The sequence below is a fragment of the Hakea prostrata genome, chromosome 2 (assembly GCF_041222555.1).
Source record: "Hakea prostrata isolate BN-2017 chromosome 2, UWA_Hpros_2, whole genome shotgun sequence".
Lineage (NCBI taxonomy): Eukaryota > Viridiplantae > Streptophyta > Magnoliopsida > Proteales > Proteaceae > Hakea > Hakea prostrata.
In genome coordinates this window covers 41,640,982-41,666,085 of record NC_142601.1, presented here as the reverse complement: position 1 = coordinate 41,666,085, position 25,104 = coordinate 41,640,982, and the positions used below count along the sequence as shown (strand labels likewise).

The following is a 25,104-nucleotide window of genomic DNA, read 5'->3' as shown; positions in this document are numbered from 1 at the left end:
TTATTCCAAAAAGCCGTATACGAATTTAATAGTTAGTCATTTTGGAATCGAGAATCAATGATTCATTAAATGGATAAGACACTTATTTGGCATCACACTATCATAGAGGTAAGTAAACATGTAAGATTACTACTTTTCATTTTCATACTTATAATTTGATATAGTTTATAGTCATATGTTTTGATGCTTGATGAGATGAACTTATGCTTGTGTTTTTTTTTGAATAATCTTTCATAGTTATGATTATTGAATGCTTTTGTTTTAGATGAGTGTGATTCTTGAATGTTTGTTTAGCTTATAATAGAATTTATCAGCCTAAAAGTAAATCGCATTGAAAAAATTCGACCCAACAGCTTTGCTCGCCTTATTGCCGCCTAGGCGCCACTTTGTCGCCTAATCACCTACGTGGAGCCCCAACCGCATTGGTCGCCTTGTTGCCTTGACACCCATGGGGGGGGGGGGACTTGCTTCAATTCACATTTGTAGGACTTAGCTGTAATTTGGGCAAAATATCTTCAAGAGGAGGTGCAAGTTTTTGAACCTAAGGCTTTAATACCATGTTGTCAGTATAAAAAGTGATTACTTAAGAGTGTGATTTACTTGTAGGCCCCAATAGGGTCCTTATAGCTTACAATCTGAGAAGTCCTACTTTGAGTTAGAAAAGAAATACAAAAACTAATCCTAAAGTGATTAGGAAACTAGTTATAGACGCTGAATATAAGAAACCAAAATAGAAAAGATAAGAAATCAAAAGCATGATTTATATAGGATTTTTAAAGAGGAGTCCTACTTAATTAGGAAACATCTCAATCTAGTGCTAGTGCTAGCTAGTGTTAGATCTGGAGGAATATTTCCCCTCACAATAGTTTCCATTCTCGGAGGTCAATTCTAAAGTGAAACCGTTTTTATATGTTTCTATCCTGGGATACCATTCTTTGTTTGGAAATAGGCGTTCGATAAATCTCTTATGGAAATATTTCACAATTGGGTCCATGATTTGGAAAATCTAGTTTTTGAGCAAGGACATGGGTAGGAGAGCAAGGTGGAGGTGGTTCGTGAGCAAGGGTGGCGGTGGAGGTTCAAGAAACCATCACTGTCAAGCCCTTTATATCAAGTTTTTGTTCTTTCGACAGGACATGTAGTCCATGTTTTGCAAACAGCCGTTCTTTATACCACTTTTCTCACTAGTTCGTTCTTTAAGAACAAAACACGACGTTTTAACAAATATCTACCACCCATTCTTCTGTTCTGAGAGAACTAAAGAATGCCAAAACTGTTCTCCTGGAACGTTATCAAACAATCCTAAATGTAGTTAGACTCTGAGTATGTTATATTGTTGTTTACACCACAACCGTGAAATCATGCGTCTCATTGGTTACAAAACAGTGTAATAATTCATTGAGTTAATTGTAATCGATTGTCTTTGTCATATTATTTTCAGACACCATACAAAGGTACTTGTCCTCTATTTTGGTGGATGAAACCAACCTCATCTTGGAGTATGATGACAGAGGATACTTTATTTGGGATAAGTTATTTTGTGGTCCTACTTTGTTGAGACTCTGGCCTTTGAGAAGTGTTAGATTTTGTTTCCTCACTACATCTTCCCCCCCCTTTTTTTTGTGGGGGGGGGGGGGGGGTGGGAAGGGGTAGGGGTGGGTGGTAGGGTGTTGGAAGGTGATGGAACCATTCTTCTAAATTTACTCTGCATAATCTAGCTGGCAATACTTATTTTCTATTTTTTGTTTTCTCTCAGTCTTAAATGTAGTAAAAAATTTGAGGGAAACTCAAGTTTCAATCGGGTGAAAATGGGAAACTTAGGTGGAAACTTGGGAAATTTCGAGGAAATCAAGAACTTTTTCATACAAGTTTCGACAGGTTTTAAAGAGTATTTTGGGGTGGGATTCTGCATATAAGCTAATTAGAGTATAAAGAACATATTGACACATGCATTTTGCTAAAAAAAATCAATGTAGATATGTCATTCAAAGTACATAACATTCATGTAGAGTTGACCAAGAAGTACACAATAAACTTAACTATACTTTAAGTACATAACATTCAACATATGACTTCTAACTTCTAAGTTCAATTCAAAACATTAAATAAACTTGAAAATCAAAGTTCAAATATAATGTAACTAACAATAAAAATAAAATGGGAAGTAGAACTCACTAAGTCAGTGCTAAGAGGATTGCCTCAGTGGATCCATCCCATAACTTGAGTAGTACTGTGCCTGTGACATCCTCTCCTCTGACTCAAGAGACATAGACATCTCATAACATGTGATGCCTATGGTTGTTGAGGTAATCGACAACTGCAGCTCTATAGGTTTGGTCGTCAACATGCATAAGATATCCAATATGAGGGAATACATAGTACGAATATGGAAGTCCTGTTTCAGCCTCACAGGGTAGGGGTTGGGGTTGCACGCCGAAGATCTGCTCCACAAACGTCTGTGCCCTCGAGTTAGCATCCATATAAGTTGCACCCCTTATGCACATATATCGTCTTCCCGTCAGACGTTGGATAATACATCCTAGTCTGTTCCACTAGTCTTTGTCTTCCATAATCCTGAGGAAACCCCTGACCATAAGATGCATTACTGTAAGCCCCATAAGAAGATGCAACACTCTCCATACCACTCTCGAATGAGTGGGGATCTGCTATTGCCGGTATCTAGTAGCCGACCGTGGAGCCTTTTGACTCATCTAGACTCATAAATCCCATGGAGCCTACCAAGTTATTCACATAAGTGGGATGGTAAGACTTGTACGATGAAGGGTCATCCTTATACCTATGTCTATGCTGCTTCCCTTTTCCCTTCCGGCTGTAAGTGGAAGTACGACCTGCACCGTGGTCGACATCCTGGGTAGCGTGGGTGAACTGAGTCTCCCCCGTGAACCTCAATGGCCCTCCCTATCCTTGACTCTTTATTGGGTTCACTGCTGGCTCTGCTGCTGGTGGTGGTGGTCTCTCCCGTGATTCAGCTGAATCCTGATCAGCAGGCCCATCATCATCATCATCATCATTATCATCGTCATCATCGTCATCATCGTCATCATCCTATGCCTGACTAGTGGGTGGCTGAGTAACATCATCATCATCATTTGACTACACAATATTATCTTTATTGACATTGGATGCACCGGGGTGTGGTACAAAGGGACGGTTAGGCTCAGTGTGCACTCTCCCATTTGTGGCCAAGAACTCATTCACATTAGCTCCCATCTCTCATACAATTTGACTGTTGGGTCGACCTCCCGCATCATCCAACAATGGCTTCTTGACCCACTCAAATAGGGTTCCTCCTCCTCCTCATCATCCATGGCAAAGATGTTAGCCAACTCAATCTTGTCCCTATTACCTCGCTTTTAACCTAATTTAATGTGCTCCTGTCTCAACCTCATATTACAGTGAACATATACAAGATCCTCTAGCCGCTTCACCCCCAAACGGTTCCGCCTCTTAGAATGTATCAGTTGAATGTGCTCCAATTACGTTCGCAGCCGGTGGCAGAGCCACAAAAAAGGGCAAAAATTGAGAGTTCCAGTGAGATTTAGGGCAAGATATGGCGAGATCTCGAGCGAGATATCCCAACTCTCTACTCTCGACCTCCATCTTGTATCGCCTACCTGAAAAAACGAGATCTCCCACCATGTTTCCCACCTCTCCTGGATGATATCAAAGAATTTTTGGTTGCCCTTAGGATATACTTTCCTAATCATCTCCTTTATCATCTCCACTGCAGCCCATATATGTGGTAAAGTTGGTTTCCTTTGTTGATCTACCAACTTCAAGATTGTCACCACAAGGCTTAGAAGCTTCACAACAACTTTTAGATTTCCCCAGAAGGTATCATTGGATATGGTAGCCCGTGTTGCTCTCCCTGCCGGTGAATTTGATTGGGGCTAAGCAAACCTCTCTTCAGATGCAAATATCGCACATAGTTGGGTTTTCTTCTTCTTAAAACTCTTCAAGGCAATCCAATTTGTAGCAAATCTTGTGACCTCAGGCCTCACCAAGTCACCACTACATATCCTCCTCAACATATCCAAAGCATATCCATGGTTATATATGAATGTGGTCACATTTCGAGCCCGCTGAACAACGTTCTTCACAAATTTGACTTGCCCTATGTCTTTCAGCATCAAATCAATACAATGTGCCGCACAAGAGGTCTAGAAGAGCCTATACCTGGGATTCTCCATCAACTTCATCCCAACCTTCTTGAAATTGGAGCCATTATTAGTCACAATCTGCACCATGTGCTTGACTCCAACCTCTTTCACCACACTCTTCAGCAACCCATATATGTATTTTGCATCCTTCTTGTAATTGGTGCATCAACAGACTTGAGGAACACCATCCTCCCATCACAATTCAGCATAAAATTGATGATAGATTGTCTAGTGGGACCAGTCCAAACATCACACATCATTGTGACCCCATAGTGCATCCACATCGGCTTAAGACCATCAATGTAGGCCTTCAAGTCTTCCTTATGCCATGGGAGTTATATATTATATATCTCATATGGGGTTGGCCCAACCACCTGATGTCCAGCACCACTGATCTCATCCGCCATCGCCTTATAATAAGGCCCCTGTGCAGCATTTGCGGGAACAATGTGATATAATGCCCACTTAGAAAAGACCATCCTCACCTTCTCCTTCACATTATCCCACATATGCTTAATTTCTTTTGTTTTGTCTGTGGCTCACAAACAAGTCAGGATCAATGCGTAGTATCTGCACATCATACCTCGATGTTTTTCTTTTCTAGGTTTTCCCTAACCTTTCCTTTTTCCATTTAGTCGAGTATATTTTTGCCAGTTACAGTTTTTAAAATTCAAAGTAGAACATGGGTAAAGAACTTAAGGTTGTTAGATTGAAAAACATTTGGGCTATGACCATGAAAAGCTAGAATTGAAGGTAAATTGTGTTGTTGGATTGAATATACGCTGGTAATAACCTTAACAGGCTAAAGGTCTGGTTTTATCTTGTTTTATTGATTTTGGTTTTGAAATAGTTTTGCCATAATGAAACAGAGTTGGTGTCTCAATATTCTGAAACACCTTTACGGAATCACTATTTTATTTTATTTTATGACACAACAAATATACAACTAAATAAAGTCACAGAATACATAGAGAAGTGGACCACTGAGACACCCAAGGAAAGGGTCCAATACATATTGTTCATAACAGCTGAATTGATAGAAAACTCCACATCCGAAGGTAACAGATGGTCAACCTCTAAAGCTCAGGTATCACGTAATGTGGTCAAGGGTCTAAAGGAGCTGGTAAGAGGTGATCCCACTGCAGGAAGTCAGAAATGATCTGCTTAAGAGATAGGTTCATTATTTTAACTGCCCCAGTGCCAAAAAGTAATGCCAAAATAAGAAGCTCCAGCTGAGAACAAAAAGGAGTTTCCCCTGTATGCTTCTACACACGAGGATGACCCGATTCAAAGCATTACATCCAGTTGCCTTTACAACTATTCTCATGAGCTAGTCCTGCAATCACCAATGAAGAATCTATAAGTATATACCAATCAGGAAGTAGAACCTAAGAGGATATATCAAGGTTGTTCTGTTGGACATAATCCAAGCCTTGATTAAGGCCCGAAGTGTGATCCAGAACTTAATTTGACTTAAAAGAGAAATAGGCTGAGGTGAAGACTTAGAAAAAACAATTTGGTTCCACAATTTCCATAGAAATAACAGGAGTCCATGAACATATTAAAAAACCAGGCTGAAGCTCTCTTTTCCCAACCTAATTTGGAACAAACAGATACAGAATTCAAAAGGGGAGGTAACACTATGACAATCCATCCTAAGGCCTAAGGGCCCATTCAATCAAATATGTTGAGACCATTGGCACTCAAAAGGAAGAATAAATAAATAAATAAATAAAAAGAAAGAAGAAGAAGAAGATGAAGAACAGGCCCTTAAGGATCAATCGCCAAAAAAATACCTTGAACCGAGGAAGAGTTTTAAACTTCCAGATCCTTGTCCACTAATGACAACTAAAAGGATAGCATGACAGGGCCAGCAGGAGAGAAATTACAACACGCTTGGTAGAAAACACACCAGTTTTAGATGGCATAAGTTTCCAATAATCAGGTGAGGAGATAAAGGGATTTGAGAGATTACTGAGGCAAAATGGGTGGGCAAGGCTTGGGCAAAGTTTAGATGAGGTCCAGGTTAAATTCTCGGTGAAGGCATCCATGGAAAGACTGGATCTGAAGGAAGGTATCAGGGAGGAAGGTAAGGGCGGAGTGGGAGTACCTTTTGATCAAAGGGTCATATCAGAAAAAAACTGATTTTCCATTTCCAATCACACGAAATACCCTTTTCTTAAGGTCTTGAGAGACAGACACTATACTATTCAAATACGAGAGCCTCTCTTTTTCTGGACTTTATGGTCAATCAGAGATGAGTTAGGGAAATATTTTCCCTTTATTACCTTTGCCCAAATATAATCAGGTTTAGATAATTAGCCTCCAAGCATGCTTCATTGAAAGTGCTCAGTTGTGGAGATGAGATTTTCTGAAACCTAAACCTGCCATGGTGGAAGGGAGACAGGACTTGTCCCAACTAATAGGAGTATGATTAAAGACCTAACCAGTGTTTCCATTCAAGAATCTCAAGGCCATAGCATCCAACTTAAGTCAGATTGTCTTAGGAAACACGAAAACAGGACATAAAATAAGTAGGGAGGGACGCTAACACAGATTTGATCAAAGTCTTTTTTCCTGCAAAACTCAAACAGTTAGCTTCCAACCTTGTAATTTCATAGCAACTTTATCTAGCAAAAAGTTGAAATACTTAACTCTTGATCTGGACTTGAAAAGATAGGTTCCTTGTATTTATTGCAGGAGCTCATCCATGAATGTCCATTAGAGAGCAAAGTTTTCCTAACAGTCAAAGAGACATTAGAGCTAAAGCAAACGCCACTTTTTGAAAATTAATATTCTGGCCAGATAGGGAAGAGAAGAGATCTAAAGCAGCTCTAATTGTCTCAAAATCCTCTACAGTAGCCCTAGAAAAAATAAGACATCATCTACAAAGAAGAAATGGGTAATCTCAGGGGCTGATCTGGCCACCTTAATCCCCTTAAAGGCATTGTCCTCCCTATACCTATAAGCAACTAGAATCTGGGACAAAACCTCCATTGCACAAATAAATATGTAGGAGCTAAGGGGGCACCCCCTGCTGCAGCTCCCTGGAGGCCTCAAGAGAACCAAAGGGTGATCCTTGTAATTTGATTGAGAAAGAAGTGGAAGATATTAAGGAACACACAAGGTTGACCCAATGGTCATTAAACCCTACAAATCTTAACAATTTGATGTAACCTAAATTCTAGGGTTTTGAGATGTGAAATTAAATCCCTAGAATTAGGGTTACTCCAGGATCATCTCCTTGTGAACCAGCAAATGAAGAACTATTATGGAAAGGTTAAGGGAAAATTAGGGTTAACAATCAGTAAGATGGAATAGATTTTGGGTTGATTAAGGTTTTGGGTAAGCTAGGGTTTTAACAATTCAATATAGAATGATGAATTGGGGGAAGACATGGTTTGGGAAAATATTTGGGAAAGGTTTGGATTACAGAATCTAAATGGGTTGTGATAAATTAGGGAAAGGTAAAATTAGGGTTTCAACAAAATCCAAGAGGGGATGGTTTACTTAGTAATAGGGTATCCAAACTCACCCTAGCTAAGATGGGATGAGAAAAAGAAGCCTGTGGTTGCGTCTAGGGAGAGTTTAGGGATGATGGATGAAGGTACAGGTTAAGGTATGGGCTGTTATAGGATTCTTGATTGATCTTGTTTGGGTTCTTGAATTCTTGGTTGGATCTTGGGCTTTGTGTCTCTTTCTTGATATTTCTTTCTTTCTTTTCTTTTTTCTCTTTTTCTAGTGCTGCCGCAAAATCAATAAAGGGGGGGGGGGAGGGGAGATGGAAAGAGAGAAGGGGATAGGCTCGCTGCCTCAAGGTGTAGGAGTGTGAGGAGGTGGATCTTGCTGCCACAAGGTTCAGCTTTTCTTTCGATGGGGTGGGGCAGGGTAGTTGTGTTGGGGAAGGGTCTGTGGGTGTACTTACTGGTTTAGGAGGGTCTGGATCTGAATTTGAGTTGAAGAAGACTGTCCACAAGCTTGAGAGGAATAAATAACAGAGCTGGAATTTGCAGAATTTTCACCAAAACACTCAACCCAGGTCGTAAGGCTAAGCTTCCCACGACTCCAAGTCTTCAATTTTATTAATCTTCAACTAATTTCTATACAAGGAAGTGGCAGCTTTAAATAACCTACATTTGGAGGGAAAAGACTTAGACTTAAACAAGGAAATCAAATTGGACTCAACTAGGGAATCCTTTATAGATGAGGATCCCCTTAATAAATAAATAACCACTAGGAATTTTTAAGAAAATAACTTGCAAAACATTAATCACTAATTATCCAAAAGGATTCTCGCTTTAAAATTGATTTCAATTGGGACTCCATCTTTGACTAGGACTCCCAATACTAAATTAAATAAACGAAAGTAGATATGGACTCACAAAAAATAGAAAAAAAAAAAATTACTGGACTACTTTAGTGTCCAAAACAAGTGGCGAAAAGACCAAATTAGCCCTTGTAGGGTTCGGCCAGCCCACTTGGTGGCCCAATGGGCTTGGTTCTTGGGCCCAATTTGCTGGTTCAAGATTGGGGTGGGGTAGGCCTGCTTAGGATCAGCCCCCATTCCAGTTTATCAGCTGAATCCAGTTGATATCTGTTGCTGCACCCAAGGATTGAGACCTGTTTTGGACCCAGTCTTGGTCAGGCTTGAAACTGAGATGTGCGAGATCTTGTTTTGAGGTTTTGACGCTGCTTTCAATGCTGGGTGCTTGGCTTTCCTGGGTTTCATTTTGGCCAGACTGAAACTAAAACAACCCAGAGATTCCTGTCAGTTTTTCTGCGATTTAATTCCATGGTCATACCTAGGAATAATGGAAATTTGCCATTTCTTTATCCTTCCTGTAGCTTGCATTGGTATAATTATCCATGATACTGCGGGAGAGGCTTCCTGTGTTACATTCAGCAATAGTTTTCATACTCCAACTATTTTGCTTAAAATGATTTCAGGCTGGCTCTGAAGGCATTCACTGATCAGAAGAGGCGATTCTTTCCCCATCTTGAAGATGAAACATTAGGCCAAAGTTCTGCTGGAGAATCTCCATCTGCGAAGAAACACTGTAGTTCCCATGCATCAGTTGCAAGCCTTAAAGAGGAGCTTACTGAGTACAAAACATTATCTGATGTTCTAATGCACTTGGAAAAGGAGGCACCTAACATAAGAATTTTCACTTACCAACGCTTAGAGTGGTTGAAAAGGGCATCATCATTGTCGTCTTCACCAAAAGACAATTTTGAATCCTCCAAGGAGCATAATTTCAATAGTTCAAATAAATTAAGAACTGGGTCTCTGGGAGCTGTGGCTTCAGACCAGATTGCTGTTATTGAGCTGGTGGTGCCTTCTGTTTTCAGAGCTATAGTATCATTGCATCCACCTGGTTCTATAGATCCTGATGCAGTAGCATTCTTTTCTCCAGATGAGGTAATCATTCAACTGGATATTAATACCTGTTTTCAAAGCAATGATTTATTTTATACATTCTACCAATTATGTACTTCTCTATAAATTGATAGTTTTCCATGGTGCCAATTAAGACGAACTAATTTTATAGGTGAATGTGTGAATGTTATTCCCTAAATGGATCCACAAACGATAAGGAGATAGGGTGAGCAGTTTTCTACTTGCAGAAAATTTTCCATTACTATAAGATTTTCAATTCAGAATCAAATAAAGAGAGTTACTCAAGCCATACTTCAACTGCAAAAGAGAGTTGAGATCCCAGTGTTTTGGAAGATGGAAGGAGTTCTGATTCAAATGGGAATCTGAATTCCTGTCTTAGCAAGGAAACTGGAATGATACAAATAAACCATGAAGGCTAGCTCATTTAGATTTAGTGATAAATAGGAAATGAGCCTTGGGGTTTTGGCCTGATGGATTTCAATTGAATTTGGTCAGTCTAAATTATGTGAAGTAGGAGGTAGGAAGATGGGGTTAGTTGTGTAAGTTATTTGGTAGATTTTTGTTGTTGTTTCCTCCTTTCTCAGGTAAAGCTTATCTTGTTTCCGAATTATCTATTCAAAGCCGAGTTGGCACTCAAACAGGGCAGAAATATGGGTAGGATTTCAAATTTGGGGACATAAGGAAACTAGAGTTTCTAATTAGCATTGTACCTTCTGGTTAGGATGGAGCATTACAGAGCTAGGGAGGCTATGTTTGATCCAAATTAAGACTGGATATGATGGTTGAAAGTACAGACCTAAAATTTAGGGTATTGGGGAATTCTAGTAGGGGGGTATGGACTGGATTCTGCTCCGATAGTGGTATTACTTATTTGCATCCGATTGTACTCAGATAATGTTCTACAGGATCTTGGATGCTAACCTGATAGTAAATTCTTTCAATACAGATTTTCCTGAATGGATATGAATACAGTTTGAGTATGAAATTTTAACTATCTGTTGACATCTTTACCGTTTTGTTCTACTCTTTTTAGTGTTTGATTTCTTCTTCCTTTTTTTCTTTTGAAGTTAGTCTTGATTGCATTCCTTTTTTTTTTTTTTAATTAGACATGTAATTCCATGTACATATAAGGACAAGAAAAATACAAATATAAAAAGATAAAATCCAGTAAGGTTTGTTAATCTGATACTAAATAAATCAGATAATAATCGGTCAAATATAGGTGCATTACCATATCTGTACTTGATTATTTTTAGACTGCTTTGGGTTATCCTGAACAGATATGAACATGGATTCATAAACAGATTTTGGTTACCCATTTATATTCTAAATTCTTGAGGGCTTGCTACATTTTAGGTTTGCAAGGGCAAGTGAGTGCCTTGATGGGGATCGCATATGAAGACTGTAGGTGAAATTATATCTTCAAATTATGGGTGAATTTGAACTGTTAGTATTGGCTAGAAGTTAGAGCTGTAGTTTTTTTTTTTTTTTTTTTTGTGTGGGGGGTTGGGGGGGGGGGGAGGGTCACATGGAAGTTAGGGTTTAGGGGTTGTTAGGGTTATGATGTATGAATGATGCAGCAAGAGGTTAAGTGTAGCACACTATAGGGGGACTTGTTGGATGAATTTATCAGTGAAACTGATTGTGGATGGATCTAGAATTTGGGTTCAAATTCCCCGGGTGGAAATTTTAACTCAATGAGGTTAGGGAGGTATTCTTTTGAGTACTTTTGGATATCTTTGAATGTGGGAAAATTCTATGATATGTGGGTGAGGTTTAGGGTTTAAGGGGAAATGTCATGTCCCACTAGAACCACATAGGTTCATGGCATGCCTGGTATGCCACACTAGCACACCGCAAAGTCTTAGATCACATAGTTTCGCACGAACCTCACATCCAACACCATAGATCTCATTATCAATGGCATAAAGAGAATCCGTTAATCATTGGCAGCGGAAGAGAAATTACAACAACAACAATGAGGTTTGTCCCAACTAAATGGGGTTGGCTACATGGATTTTTGCCTTTTGATAAGCTCTGTTTGAGGCCATGCTAGACACAAGGCCTAAGCTATGCATATATTTTCTCACCACTTCTCTTAAGGTTATCTTAAGTTTGCCCCTATTTCTTCTAATTCCTTCAATCTGGATTAAATCGCTTATTCATATATGGGCATTTATTGGCCTTCATTGAACGTGGTTGTGCCACCTCAAATGACTTTTTTGCATCTTATCACTTATTGGAGCTGCACCGAGACCAGCTCTAATATGATCATTCCTTACCTTATCCTTCCTAGTTTTGCCACTCATCCATCTTAGCATCCTCATTTCTGCTACATTGAATTTATCTATATAATAGTTTTAACGTCCCAACACTCAGACCTGTACATTATAGTAGGTCAAACAACGTCTTATATAATTTTCCTTTAAGCATTAAAAGACTATGTCGATCACACAAGACTCAGAACGCGCCTCTCCACTTCATCCACCCTATTTTAATTCTTTGGGAAACATCATCCTCTATATCACATTTTTATTTATAATTGAACCAAAGTGCCTAAAATAATTGCTTTGAGGAATCTCCTTATCATCAAGTTTCATCATCTCATCTTCTGCCTGATCATAACCAACGTTACAAACTAGATATTTTGTCTTCATTCTACTTAGTTTAATGTTGCTCTCCATGATTCTAACTTGGTATTAATCTCTACTTGTGTCTCATCTATCAACACAATATCATCAACAAAAAACATACACCAAGGAACCTCATCTTGAATGTCTTTGGTTTATTCATCCATTATAAGTGCGAATTATGGACTTAAAGTTGATCTTTGATGTAGCCTAACTGTAATTGGGAATTGATTATCTTGCCACCCCACCATTCTTACACTTGTCATAGAACCATTTTACATATCTATAAATGCCCACATGTTTACTTTCAACATTTCTTCCTCTACACAAGTAACTATTAGACTGTTATCTACTTGCCTTGTTACATCTTAAGCAATCAAATATATTTAACCAAATTTATTTTGAAGAGAATCAATAATGTCCATAAGCACAATCCCCATACACAGCAAGTGTCATGTGTCGCATTCTCCTGCACTGACCAAGCATTGTCCTCCAGAATTGGAGCATCTCTTGCCATAGTATCTAAAAGAAATACTCCAAGAGGGGTAAGCTTTCTAACATGAGTCTGGATCCTCCACCCACATATAGAGGAAATTTTCTAACTCTCATGGTTAGATTCATTAATGTGTCCAATCTAAAAACAAGATCCTCTTATGTAGGTTACTAGCTAAGATAGAACCTAAAACCATTAGTTGATAACAATTTTCTTTATTTCCAATTAGTTTTAGTATTTTACATTTTGGGTTACTCAATAAAACGAAATATGATCCCAAAAATGTAGGAATCGGATATTCTCTCTTCATCACCTTCTCCGTGTCCACTTTCATTCTCTCTCTCTCCCCCTATTGATCATCTAAAGATGTTGGAAGAACTAGCCCTTGTTCACTTGAGGCTATATCAATCCTAAATCATCCAAGGTTGCTGGGGTAGATCAGTTTACCATTATCACTCTTAGGTGCTTAGCCCCTTTACATGTTGCAGGATATGAGGATACAATGTAGTTTGATGTCTTAGAAATGGATGTTCCTTACATCATTCTTAGGAGACCATGGTTATATGACAGAGATGTCACCAATAATGGGAAGTCTAACTCCTATATCTTTGAATTTAAAGAGAAAAAAAATTAAATTGTCTCCTAGTGCCCTGAAAGAGCCTAAAGTTGTAGAATAAGGGTACGACCACCAAGCAAACTCGTTTTAAAACATTGAACACACTAAACCAACAACAATTTGAAGTTGAATGTAGGGAGTTAGGACTTATTTATGCTCTGGTTGCCTCATAGATTAATCGATATGCATCCGATAAATTTATTGAGGTTCTGAGAGAAGTGCAATCCTTATTAGAGGAGTTTGAGCGATTGTATTATGAGGAACTATCATATGAATTACCACCCATATTTGATGTCTAGCATGGAATTGACGTAGTCATTGGTTCCTCAACGCCGGACCTACCCCATTACCTTATGACTCCCAAGGGGCATGTTAAATTGAAGTGGCAAGTAGATGCATTCCTTTAAAAGGGTTGCATACAAGAGAGTGCTAGCCCTGTTGCAGTTCTTGCCTACTCACCCAAAGAAGGATGGCACATGGTGTATGTGTGCAGAGAATAGAGCCATTATGAAGATCAACATTAAGTATAGGTTTCCCATAGCTATACTTGTTGAAATGCTACATATGATGGTTGGCTCATCGATCTTTTCTAAGATTGATCGCAACTGCGGGTACCGGCAAAGATGTCTATCAAAAAAAGGACCACAGTTAAAATCTGGCCAAGTTCTAATTGTTCATGTTGACTCTTTAGTAATAAGATCGGCTAAGTCCTATTTTTCATTGGTAGAATGGAAAGATTGGGGGAATAAGGTCCCATAGGTAATGAATGGGAAGAGAGAAAAATTGGAAGAAGAATGGATTTTTTGGTGAGACCTGGGGATGAAAGGGAAGACGGCTTTTAAAACCAAGGATGCCCTCTTTGAATTAGTTATGCCTCTTGGTTTGACCAATGCACCTAAGACTTTTATGAGAGTAATGAATCAGGTGATATAACCATCCACTAGTAAGTTTTGGTGGTTTGTTTCGATGACATCCTCATCTACAATAAAACCTTGACAGATCACTTGTGACAAGTCTTTCAAGTGCTTCAACAAAAAAGGCTTTATGCCAATCTCAAGAGATGCACATTTCTGAGTGATTAAGTTGTTTTCTTAGGATTCTTTGTATCAACATAAGAGGTTTCTACTGATACTGAGAAAGTAAGACATTGTTGAGTGCCCATAGCCGACTAACATTCATGAGGTGTGAAGCTAACATGGCTTAGCCACCTTTCTATCGGAGGTGCATCTACTGATTTAGTTCCATTATCTTTTATCAGGGACTGTATGAAAAAGGAGTTCTAGTGGACTAAAAGTGCTAAGAAGACCTTTAAAGAGATTAGGAAGTTGCTGATAGGGACTCCAGTCGTACGTCTAACCATATTTCTCCAAGGTTTCCAAAGTAAATTGCGATGCATTTGGCATTCAAATAGGTTGTGTCCCAAGTCAAGAAGGACATCTTGTTGTTATTTTAGTGAGAAGTTTGGTGAAGCTAGGTAATCATATTCCACATATGAAAAGGAATCCTATGTGGTTGTTTAGGCCTTGCGCTATTTGTGCCATTATCTCTTTTAGATAATGGCTAAATCAAAGGCATGCCAAGTCGGTTGGATGTCTTCAAGGGTATAATTGTGTTTTCAAACATCAACATGGTGATGAGAATACTATTGTCGATGCGTTGAGTCGGGTCATTGCATAAATGCCACAACTGAGGTCAACATGCTACTTCAAACAATGAATGTTGAGGTGTCAAGCTTCGAGCAAATCAAGAACCTATATCCCACTTCCTTGAGTGGGGATCCTCCTATTATCCTCTCAGATTATCTACTAAGGGATGGTTGTCTTTTTTATGGAACCGAACTAAGCACTCCCAGGACTTCGTTTTGAGATTTCCTGATCTGGGAGATGTATGCAAGTGGAGTTGCTGGTCATTCTGGTCATGGAAAGACGATAAGCCTAGTAGAGGTTTGATTTTATTGGCCAGGTGTTACGAACAGAATTAATTGCAGATAGAAGAGGGAGAAGTAGAGGTTTCAGAAGAGTGAGAACCAGAGACAGAGATAGGGAATGGATTAATTTCTTCGATGCCTTTTGTCATTATCCCTTCTGCTTTTATGCAGCAGTAAACGGTTAAGCAACATTCTAGAAGCCACTTTTACTATGAATTTACTCAATTACCCCCTATTAATTCTGGAACCCTCTTTTGTGTTTGCCGACAACAAAGTCACTCAAATGTATTGGAAGTTTATGGATATGTGTTGTTCTCCTGGCTGGCTGGACCACTTTAACCACTTCAGGTGCCAGCTCTTGCTGTGTATTCTGTGCTGCATTTTGGATTGTAACATTACCTTCTCCAGAAAGTGTAACCTCGTCCTCAAGGTTAAGGTAAGGAAACTGAAGCTTGAGCATCGCCCAATCTTCCCAGGTGGCTTCTTCAGACGGGAACCCTTCCAGTGAATGAGAGCTTGCCGAACAGAGGAGTGATGGCGTTGGATCTGGCGGTACTGTAAGATAGCAGTGGGAGTGATTTCTGACAGGGCTTCTGCCGGTGGAGATGCTGGTGGCGGTGGCTGTCCAACACAAGGCTTCAAGGTAGAAATGTGAAAAACATTATAGATTTGAGAGTTCTAGGGCAGAGATAGGCGGTATGCAACCTTTCCCACTCGAGCCAAGATCTGATAGGGACCAAAATAGCGTTTCCCCAATTTTTGGTTGATGCGCATAGCCACAGAGGATTGTTGGTAGGGACGGAGACGAACATAAACCCACTCACCAGGTTGGAGTTCAAGGTCCTGGGGGTGTTTGTTTGCCTGATGTTGCATATGGTGTTGAGCACGATAAAGGTGAAGTTTTAAGTCCCGTAGGATTCGATTGCGGTCTTGTAACTCTTTGTCTACCGCATCGTTAATGGCTGTACTCGGTATATATTGGGTGATTTCTGGAGGTTGTCATCCATACACTGCTTCAAAGGGGGTTGTTTGTATTGCAGAGTGAAAGGAAGTATTGTAAGAGAACTCTGCCCATGGAAGGTATTGAGTCCAGAGGTGAGGTTGCTCGCTCACAAAACACCTTAGGTACATTTCCAAGCCTCTGTTCACCACTTCTGTTTGCCTGTCGCTCTGAGGGTGGTATGCTGTAGACATAGCGAGTACGGTTCCCTGGAGTCGGAAAAGTTCTTGCCAGAATGTACTGAGAAATATAGGGTCTCGGTCACTGACTAGTGATTTGGGAATTCCGTGGAGCTTAACAACATTCTCAAGGAAAGCTTTGGCTACCTTGGTACTGGTAAATCGAGGCGGCAAGGGTGTGAAGTGTGCATATTTTGATAGTCTATCGACCACCACCATTACGGCTGTTTTGCCGGCAAACGGTGGAAGACCCACAATGAAATCCATGGACAGGTCTTCCCAAATTTGTGCAGGGATGGGTAGTGGCTGAAGCAAACCTGCCGGAGAAGAATGTAGAGATTTCATCTGTTGACAGACCGAACACTCCGCCACAAATTGTCGTGCCGCTGTGCGCATTCCCTTCCAAAATATATTTGCTGAGAGGTGTTTCATTGTGCGTTGGAACCCTGCGTGCCCCCCACATGCTGAAGAATGAAATTCCTCTAAGAAGCGATGACATAAAGGAGAAGATGCATCCAACACTATGCGTTTCCGGTGGAAGAGTAACCCGTCACGAGCAGAATAATGAGGGTGAGTTGTTGGGTCTTGTATAACCTCTTGATAAATGCGATGTAAGTATTCTGATGTGCTGGTCTCTTTGCGATTTTGGTCTAAAAAATCCAGTTGTGGTGTTGTAATTGCAGAGAACAGCATGAAAAACTCTGGCAACCCGTGACAAGGCATCCGTGGCTCGATTTTCACTTCTTGGTTTGTAAGTAACTTCAAATATGTACCCCATTAATTTTGTGAGCCAATGGTACTGTTCTGGTGTCTGGACTACCTGCTTCATCATTTCTTGCAGACTTTTCTGATCTGTGCGGATGAAGAATTTCTGACTAACCAAGTATTGGCGCCATCTTCCGATAGCCTGAATAATCGCTTGCATTTCCCGAGCATATGTGGAAGCTGCTTGCAGCGTAGGCGACGATTTCTTGCTAAAGAATACTACTGGTCGGTCATCTTGAGCGAGGACGGCACCGAGTCCGACGCCAGAGGCATCTGCTTCAATGGTGAATGGTTTACTAAAATCAGGAAGTGCTAATACTAGAGCCTGGGTGAGTTTTTGTTGTAATGCCGTGAAGGCTTGTTGGGCTGATTCATTCCATTTGTATGCTCCTTTCTTTGTGAGGTTGGTAAGTGGGCTGGCTATAGTTGCATATCCTTGAATAAATTTTCTGTAATATCCAGTGAGGCCCAAAAAAGCTCTGACATCCTTGAGGCATTTAGGGATGGGCCACTCTAGCACAGCTCTTACTTTTTCCTGATCCACTGAAAGCCCATGGGCCGATACTACATGTCCCAAATAACCAATAGATTCCTTGCCAAAATCACATTTAGACATTTTAGCATAAAGTTGATGGGCCTTCAAAGTTTCCAGAACCAACTTAAGATGGCCCAAATGTTCAGTCCACCCTTTGCTGTAAACTAACAGATCATCAAAGAAAATTAGTAGAAATCTTCGTAAATAAGGTTTAAAGACTTGATTCATAAGAGCTTGAAATGTAGCCGGGGCATTGGTCAGTCCAAAGGGCATGACCAAAAATTCATAGTGTCCCTCATGGGTCCTAAAAGCTGTTTTATGAATATCTTCCGCCTTAACCTGTATTTGATGATAACCTGAGCGTAAATCAAGTTTAGAGAAATACCTGGCCCGTGTAATTCATCAAAAAATTCATCAATGGTAGGAATTGGAAATCGATCACGTACCGTCACGGCATTAAGTGCTCGATAATCAACACAAAAATGCCAAGTCCCATCTCTTTTCTTTACCAAAATAACAGGAGAAGAAAACGGGCTAATACTTGGACGAATAATTCCCATCTTAAGCATTTCGGTTACCTGCCGTTCAATCTCATTCTTCTGAAAATGAGGATACCGATAGGGCCGCACACTAACCGGTGTAATTCCAGGTTGCAAAAATATAGCATGGTCATGTGTCCGGTTTGGTGGTAGATGTTTGGGCTCCTCAAAAATTTGTTTATATTGGACCAATAATTCAGGTAATCCAGGCCCATGTTCCGCTTCAGCCTTATTGTCTTCCTGTACTAGATCCAATTTATATAAAGCTGCACATGATTGGGTTGCCACAATACGTCGAAGCCCATTATACGTGAGTTGGGCTGGTGGTAGTTTAGTGTCTCCCTGTAACTCAATTTTCTGTCCATCTTGGTTAAATTGTAACCTAAGCAGATTATAATCAAATAAAACAGGTCCTACAGAAGCTAACCATTGAACTCCCAAGATTAAATCAGCACCACCCAATGGCAACACATATGCAACAATGGTGACAGAATAAGATTGAATATTAAGGGGTAGATTACGTACCAATCTTTCACATTCCACCTTATTTCCATTCCCTACCATTACGGTCATATTGGTCTTTTTCTCCACCTCCGAATTGAATGAACTTGCCTACTGACTGCGTAGGAATTTATGAGTTGCCCCACCGTCTACCAAGATTTGTAATGGAAGTCCCTTGATTATTCCTATAAATCTTATTGTTGTTGGTGTTGGAATGCCATTCATGGAGTGAAACGACAACTCAGTTGTGTTCACTGGTTCATCTTCCAGTATTTCCTCCATGTTATCGGTGTTATCAGACGATGTGATATCATCAAATTCCAACAGGAACAGTTGTCGTGTCTTACACCGGTGTCCTGGTACAAAGCGTTCATCACAATTATAGCAAAATCCTCTATCTCTCCTTTGCTGCATTTCTATTGGTGTAAGTCTCTTGATTGGAATGGTGGATGCAGGAGCTGGTAATAGTGGAACAGAGCTCCGTTTGAATGCCGGAGTTAAGGTTGGAGTGGGTAGGAGAGGCGGCTTACTTGAAATTGGGGTTGGTCGGAAGAGAAGCTTCTTATTCTCAGCAATTTTTGCATCTTGTAAACGAGCCAGCCCTGCTGCCTGAGCCATGGTGGTAGGTCGAAATGCCTTCACCTCGTTCTTAATATCGGATCGAAGTCCGGAAATAAAACAGTTTACCATGAATGAAGTTGGTAATCCAGTGATTCAATTTGCTAGTGCCTCATATCGGGATTGGTATTCGGCCACTGTGGATAGCTGTACCAATTTTGCTAAATCTCCCTCATGATCTTCATACTCTGATGGCCCAAACCGATTTTCCAAGACTCTTGTGAAATCCTCCCATGTTGGGTATCTCCTCGTCTTATACATCCACTGGAACCATTGTAACGCCTCACCTTCCATATGAATTGACGTCAGTTTTAACTTCTGTTCATCTGGAGTTCCATGGATATCAAAGAAGTTTTCTGCTCGGAAAATCCATCCCATAGGATCAGATCCATTAAATTTAGGAAAATCCACTCTCGCAGTTCGTACCTGAATGCCGCTGGCATTACTATTTCCTGTAGATCTGAAATTGCTGATAGGAGTAAAGGTCTCCTGATTTGTAGATCGTTGGAAGATTTGCTCTAATCGGCCTTCCATTGATGCGATCTGTCTAACCAATGCTGTAATGGCTTCTCCTTGCTCATTGACAGAAGTGTGTAGCGAGGAGAGCTGTGAGCCCTGATCAGCCATGGTAGTACTCAGCTGCTTAATTGCATCGTCTGTGTGACGTTGTCTTGTTCCTTCCGCCATACGATTCCGGCAGGTCGGACCAATGTTACGAACAGAATTAATTGCAGATAGAAGAAGGAGAAGTAGAGGTTTCAGAAGAGTGAGAACCAGAGACAGAGATAGAGAATGGATTAATTTCTTCGAAGCCTTTTGTAATTATCCCTTCTGATTTTTATACAGCAGTAAACGGTTAAGCAACATTCTAGAAGCCACTTTTACTATGAATTTACTCAATTACCCCCTATTAATTCTGGAACCCTCTTTTGTGTTTGCTGACAACAAAGTCACTCAAATGTATTGGAAGTTTTGTCCACTTCAGGTGCCAGCTCTTGCTGTGTATTCTGTGCTGCATTTTGGATTGTAACACCAGGGCTCAAGATAGATGTTGCTAGGGCTGTAAGTCAGTGCAAGACATGTCAAACTGCTAAGCAACAAAAGACAGCCCAACTCTGGGTTGTATGCTCCCTTACTTGTGCCACATGCCCTGTGGCAAGACCTTAGTATGGGCATCGTGTTTGACCCACCTAGGACATTGAGAGGGTATGACTTTATATTTGTGGTAGTTAACTGCTTCTTAAGGATGGCCCATTTCATTCCTTGTTCTAAGACTTGCAAATGTGTTACTTGTCGTTGAACTTTTTCTGAGGTTTTAAGTACCATGGGTTGCCTAATGGAATTGTGTCCGGTAGGGATGTTAAGTTTACCAGTCACTTTTGGCAAACACTATGGAGAATGATTGGTCCTAAGCTTCATTTCTCCTTTGCCTTCCACCCCCAGACTGATGATCAAATTGAGGTTGTTAATAGGAGTCTAGGGAATTTGCTGTGTTGCCTCATACAAGAGTACATTACCAGTTGGGACTGTGTCCTTAACTGAGCTGAGTTTGTCTAGAATAGGTCTAAGAACCGAACCCCAAGTCTGTCACCCTTTGAGATTTGTTTAAGATACCAGCCCTGGGCACCCATAGACCTCATTCCAGCCATGTCCAGCTCTAGATATTCCCCATCAGCTGAGTCCTTGGAATTTTTGATAAACTAGCTGCCATGAACCCAATCCCATGTGTCCCCATTGAATTTTAGCTTGGTCTTGCATGTTTGTTAGGCTATTACTGAATATTACTCTAGTCTTTCCCAATTTTAAAGTCTTTTCTGAGGTCCGCGAAACCCTGGCCGAGTCTGCTCCTATGAGCAGCAGTTTTCTGCCTGATGGTTGACTGCTACAGCCTGAAGGTTGACCAGATGGTTAAGTTGAGGCATTGGTCAACTAGACATCAACTTTCAGAGCTTCCATGACTGATGGTTAATGCCCTTACAGCTGATGGTCAACTTCTACATCCAGAGAAGAAATGTGAGTTGTGAAGGGTTTTGGGGGGTTTTTGGGGCAGACTATGGATGGTTTGGAAGCATATTAGCATGACTTATTACATCCTAATCATAGGTCTTGCTTGGCTGATAAGTTGCTGAAATCATTGGGAGATACAGACACATACAAATGCATACTGTTTGGGTGCCTTAAAGGGATGAATGAGGTGTCTTTCCCAGGGCTGTCATGCCTGAATTGACTGATTGAGAGAGTAGATCACATCTATTATTATGATTACACAGATAAGAATAACGATACAAAGTTGACTACAACCCTTCACCACTATGTGCACCACAATAGTTTCACTGGATAGCCTAGACGGAAGCTAACTAATTAATATTGCAAAATATTGCATTATTAATGCTTGGGTTTTTATGTTCATGTGTATCACATGTGGCACTTCCTCACCCTATTTACTTGTTCTTTTAGATGATGAGACAGTAGAAGAGGTACACAGATTTTTGCGGTTGGGGTGGAGAGCCCTGATTGTTTATAGAACTTCTGGAAGTGATTTTTGAGGACACTGTTAAATTTCTAGTTGTGTGCAATGTGATAATTCATGAAACAGCTTGTTGTACATCTCTATATCTTGATAGTTATGTATCTAAACTTTTGAATTGTGCAAGTTTGTAAATAGGTAATACTGTTAGTGTTTAAATCCTTTGGAGAACGGTATGTATATAAAGTTTTAGAATACCTTGGTAACCACCCACACACTCCTTGTATAGCCTTTTGGAACTGATAATAAATGGAAGGAAAAAAAAGGGTTATGACTTGGTTTCACCACTGAGGCTGTAGGAGTCACCCCAGCTAATCAAGGCTTCCCCACTTTGGTTTCCTGATGATTCAGCACAATTTCTTGTATCTCATGAGAGAAAACACAACATTTAATTCCTAATTGTGTGGCATCTATCGGCATGGTTTTGTATATTTGAAGGATCAACACATATTTAATAGTTCTCCGTGTATGTGAGGGACTTGACTAAAGCAACTAAAAAATTAGTAATTCTTTTATAAATGGAAATCTACTCACTACCACATTAAAAAAGAAGGGTGAACTTGGTGTTGTAGGCTTCCACAAAAGCTAGGGGATTGAGGTGAACACAAAGAACCCCCCCCCCCCCCCATAATCGGGTCCAAAAAATCCAGATCCAAATGGCCAAATGCCCTCAAGGGTATTTTGGTCATTTTTCAGTCCCTTTTTAGGGTTAAATAGGGATCTGGATAGGATCCTCTTGATCCAAGGGTCATGGATCTACTTGCAGTTTCTTATTTGAGTTAGTAGTTTGAGAGTTATATTCCATTGTAAGTTGAGTTGAGTTAGTTGTGGATAAGATAAGATTTTATATCCAAAGAGGTTTTTATCTTTTAGGAGTTTGTTTTGTTTAAGAGTCTTATTTTGAAGTTGTCTGAAGTCAAGTGTCTTTACAAGATTCTGATCCTAGAGTTGTGGTCTTGTAGTAATTTGATTATGTTTTGAGTGTTTTGGTCCAGAGTTGGAATCCTTCTCTCTTAGGATCCCAACCCCAATCAGAGTCTTTTATTTTAGGTTATAAATAGCCTCTTCTTGCATTGTGATCTGCAGTTTTGGTGATTAATAAATTTGATTGAGTTGAGGACCAGGGTTTTATTGTTGGGTAGGCCTTGGTTGAGTGAAATTGATCTAGTTCTTCATCTTCTACATCAATCCAGCAGAGTACCAGCATCATCAAAGCCTTCAAGCAATCAAACACAGCCTCCAAGTAAGTACACAGCAGCATTCACCAACCTCCCTGCCTTCCCCCTTGTCTGCAACCCCTTTCCCAGCCCTCTCCCCTCTTGTTTAGGCCTAGAAAACCATCTCCATTCCGTCACATCTTCAATTACTGTAAACCCTAACCCTCCCCCCAAGCATTCGTGGCACCTCCCTTTCCCTCTCTTCCTTGGGAAAACAGCATCCTACTCCCACTAGAAAACCCTGATTCCCAGCCCCTTTCAAGCCCCTTTTACCTCCCTTAGAGTCGCAATAAGAGAAGCATCCCCTACTGTTATTTTTCGCAATTCTGCACCACTTCCCTGACTTTAGAAAATCTGCACTTTATCTTCTATCTTGAGAAGTTGCAGAAATTTCAAGTGTAGAATTCTGGTTCTGTTAAATTCTGTTCATCACCTTACCTTCTGAGGGATAGAATTTATTCAGGGATCAGTCAGAATAAGTCTTCTCCCACCTTACCTGAATCCACCCAAAACCTAATTTGACTTTAGAAGTCAATATCTGGAATTCAGATTACAATATAATTCAGATCTGAATCTCAGTTTCAGCAGGCTTTAAGTACCCTAGATACCCTAAAACCTTCTCCCTTTTGCTGGAATTTCCTGGGCAAACCCTAAGTCTAGGGAATTACCGAATTACCCCTTAGTCCTAGACCTGGTTCACATCAGGGATTCACTACCATATAAAAGAGAATCTCCTAGAAGCTATTGACTAAGCAATAGGTAGCTAGTTTAGACTAGAAAACAAACGAAGTCCACATCTTCTAGAGGATTTTCTATCAAATTGGGGCTCCCACCAAGTAACAATCAGAATTGTCCAAAGCTGCCAAGGTAGCATGCTCCTCACAAAGCAAGGTAATTTTGCTTTGAATCAGAACCAGTTTTGTGGGTCACTACCCCATGGCATTTACAGCTAAGAGCTGCATCAGAACCCTGCCAATTCCACTATATATTCCTATATAGACATGCTACGCATTATTTATTCCCTATCAGTAGTATTTCAAAAAAAGTGTGTTTAGTGACTTGAGTAGTTGTCTTCATCTAATTCAGTCCCTCCTTCCTTTTTCTAACCTGTGATCACTACATTTAAATCTGTTAAATTATGCCAGGGAGGAAGTTACCTTCATTCAAGAGGGTTTTCAGTTTATCATGTATACAGACACATCTCGGTAAGAGCTTTGATGGCCTACTTCAGGTTTCATTGTTTCATCAAATGCATTTTGACTTGGATTTCTATTTGTCACATTATTATAGGAACATGCTTTCAAGGCATTGCAGTATTTTCTTGGCATTAAAGCGGATACAACACTGTATCTTCTTTTGGTACTCTCTCTCCCTCCCTCCCTCTTGTGTGTGATTATTTATGTGGGTGTGTGTGATAGGACTTGATATGACCTAATAAATGTTCTTTTTTTTCTTCTTCTTTTTTGTAAATTATGCTGAGAAATGTCTATTCAGCTCCTATAACGCTTTCATGAATTTTCTCTGCAGCATTGGATCTGCAGCTATCAAACACTGTTTACGAAAGTTTGCAGGTAAAACTTTTAATTTTGTATTCTTGATTTGCTGTTTCTCCATTATGATTTCTGATGGTGTTTTGCAGTAAGTGTGGGCGGCTTTTGGCTATGGATGGTGCATCAGCTCTGTTATTGCCTCCTGTTTATCGACCTTATTGGCACTCTTCTCCTACTAAAAACTCGTCAACCCCATTGTCTGTGTCAACTAGAGACCGAAGCTTAGATCTCTCAACAGCATTCCATATTGGGTGTTCCTCATATGAAGTGTAGTCATTTCCATTACTTGTGTTAACATCAGTTCAGGTACGCCTGCAATGTCTTATCTCTTGGGATGGAAAAATCTAAAAGGGCATTTTTCTTTTGAAGCTAGTGTTATTGAACTGTTACTGCTTTATACAAATTTTCTTCCATTTGCTGAAGGTGGT

At 40.1% G+C, this 25,104-nt stretch overlaps 1 protein-coding gene across 1 annotated transcript in view; it reads left to right on the top strand.

Annotated features, from left to right (window-relative positions):
- Nucleotides 1–25,104, top strand: part of LOC149024382 (mediator of RNA polymerase II transcription subunit) — a 47,036-nt gene that overhangs the window by 18,420 nt on the left and 3,512 nt on the right. The window contains exons 3-7 of the mRNA XM_089144646.1: nucleotides 9,129–9,600; nucleotides 24,272–24,331; nucleotides 24,417–24,485; nucleotides 24,654–24,697; nucleotides 24,766–24,982. Coding sequence (XP_089000772.1) covers nucleotides 9,129–9,600; nucleotides 24,272–24,331; nucleotides 24,417–24,485; nucleotides 24,654–24,697; nucleotides 24,766–24,949 — 829 coding nt within the window. The 3' untranslated portion in view covers nucleotides 24,950–24,982. The remainder of the gene's footprint in view (nucleotides 1–9,128; nucleotides 9,601–24,271; nucleotides 24,332–24,416; nucleotides 24,486–24,653; nucleotides 24,698–24,765; nucleotides 24,983–25,104) is intronic.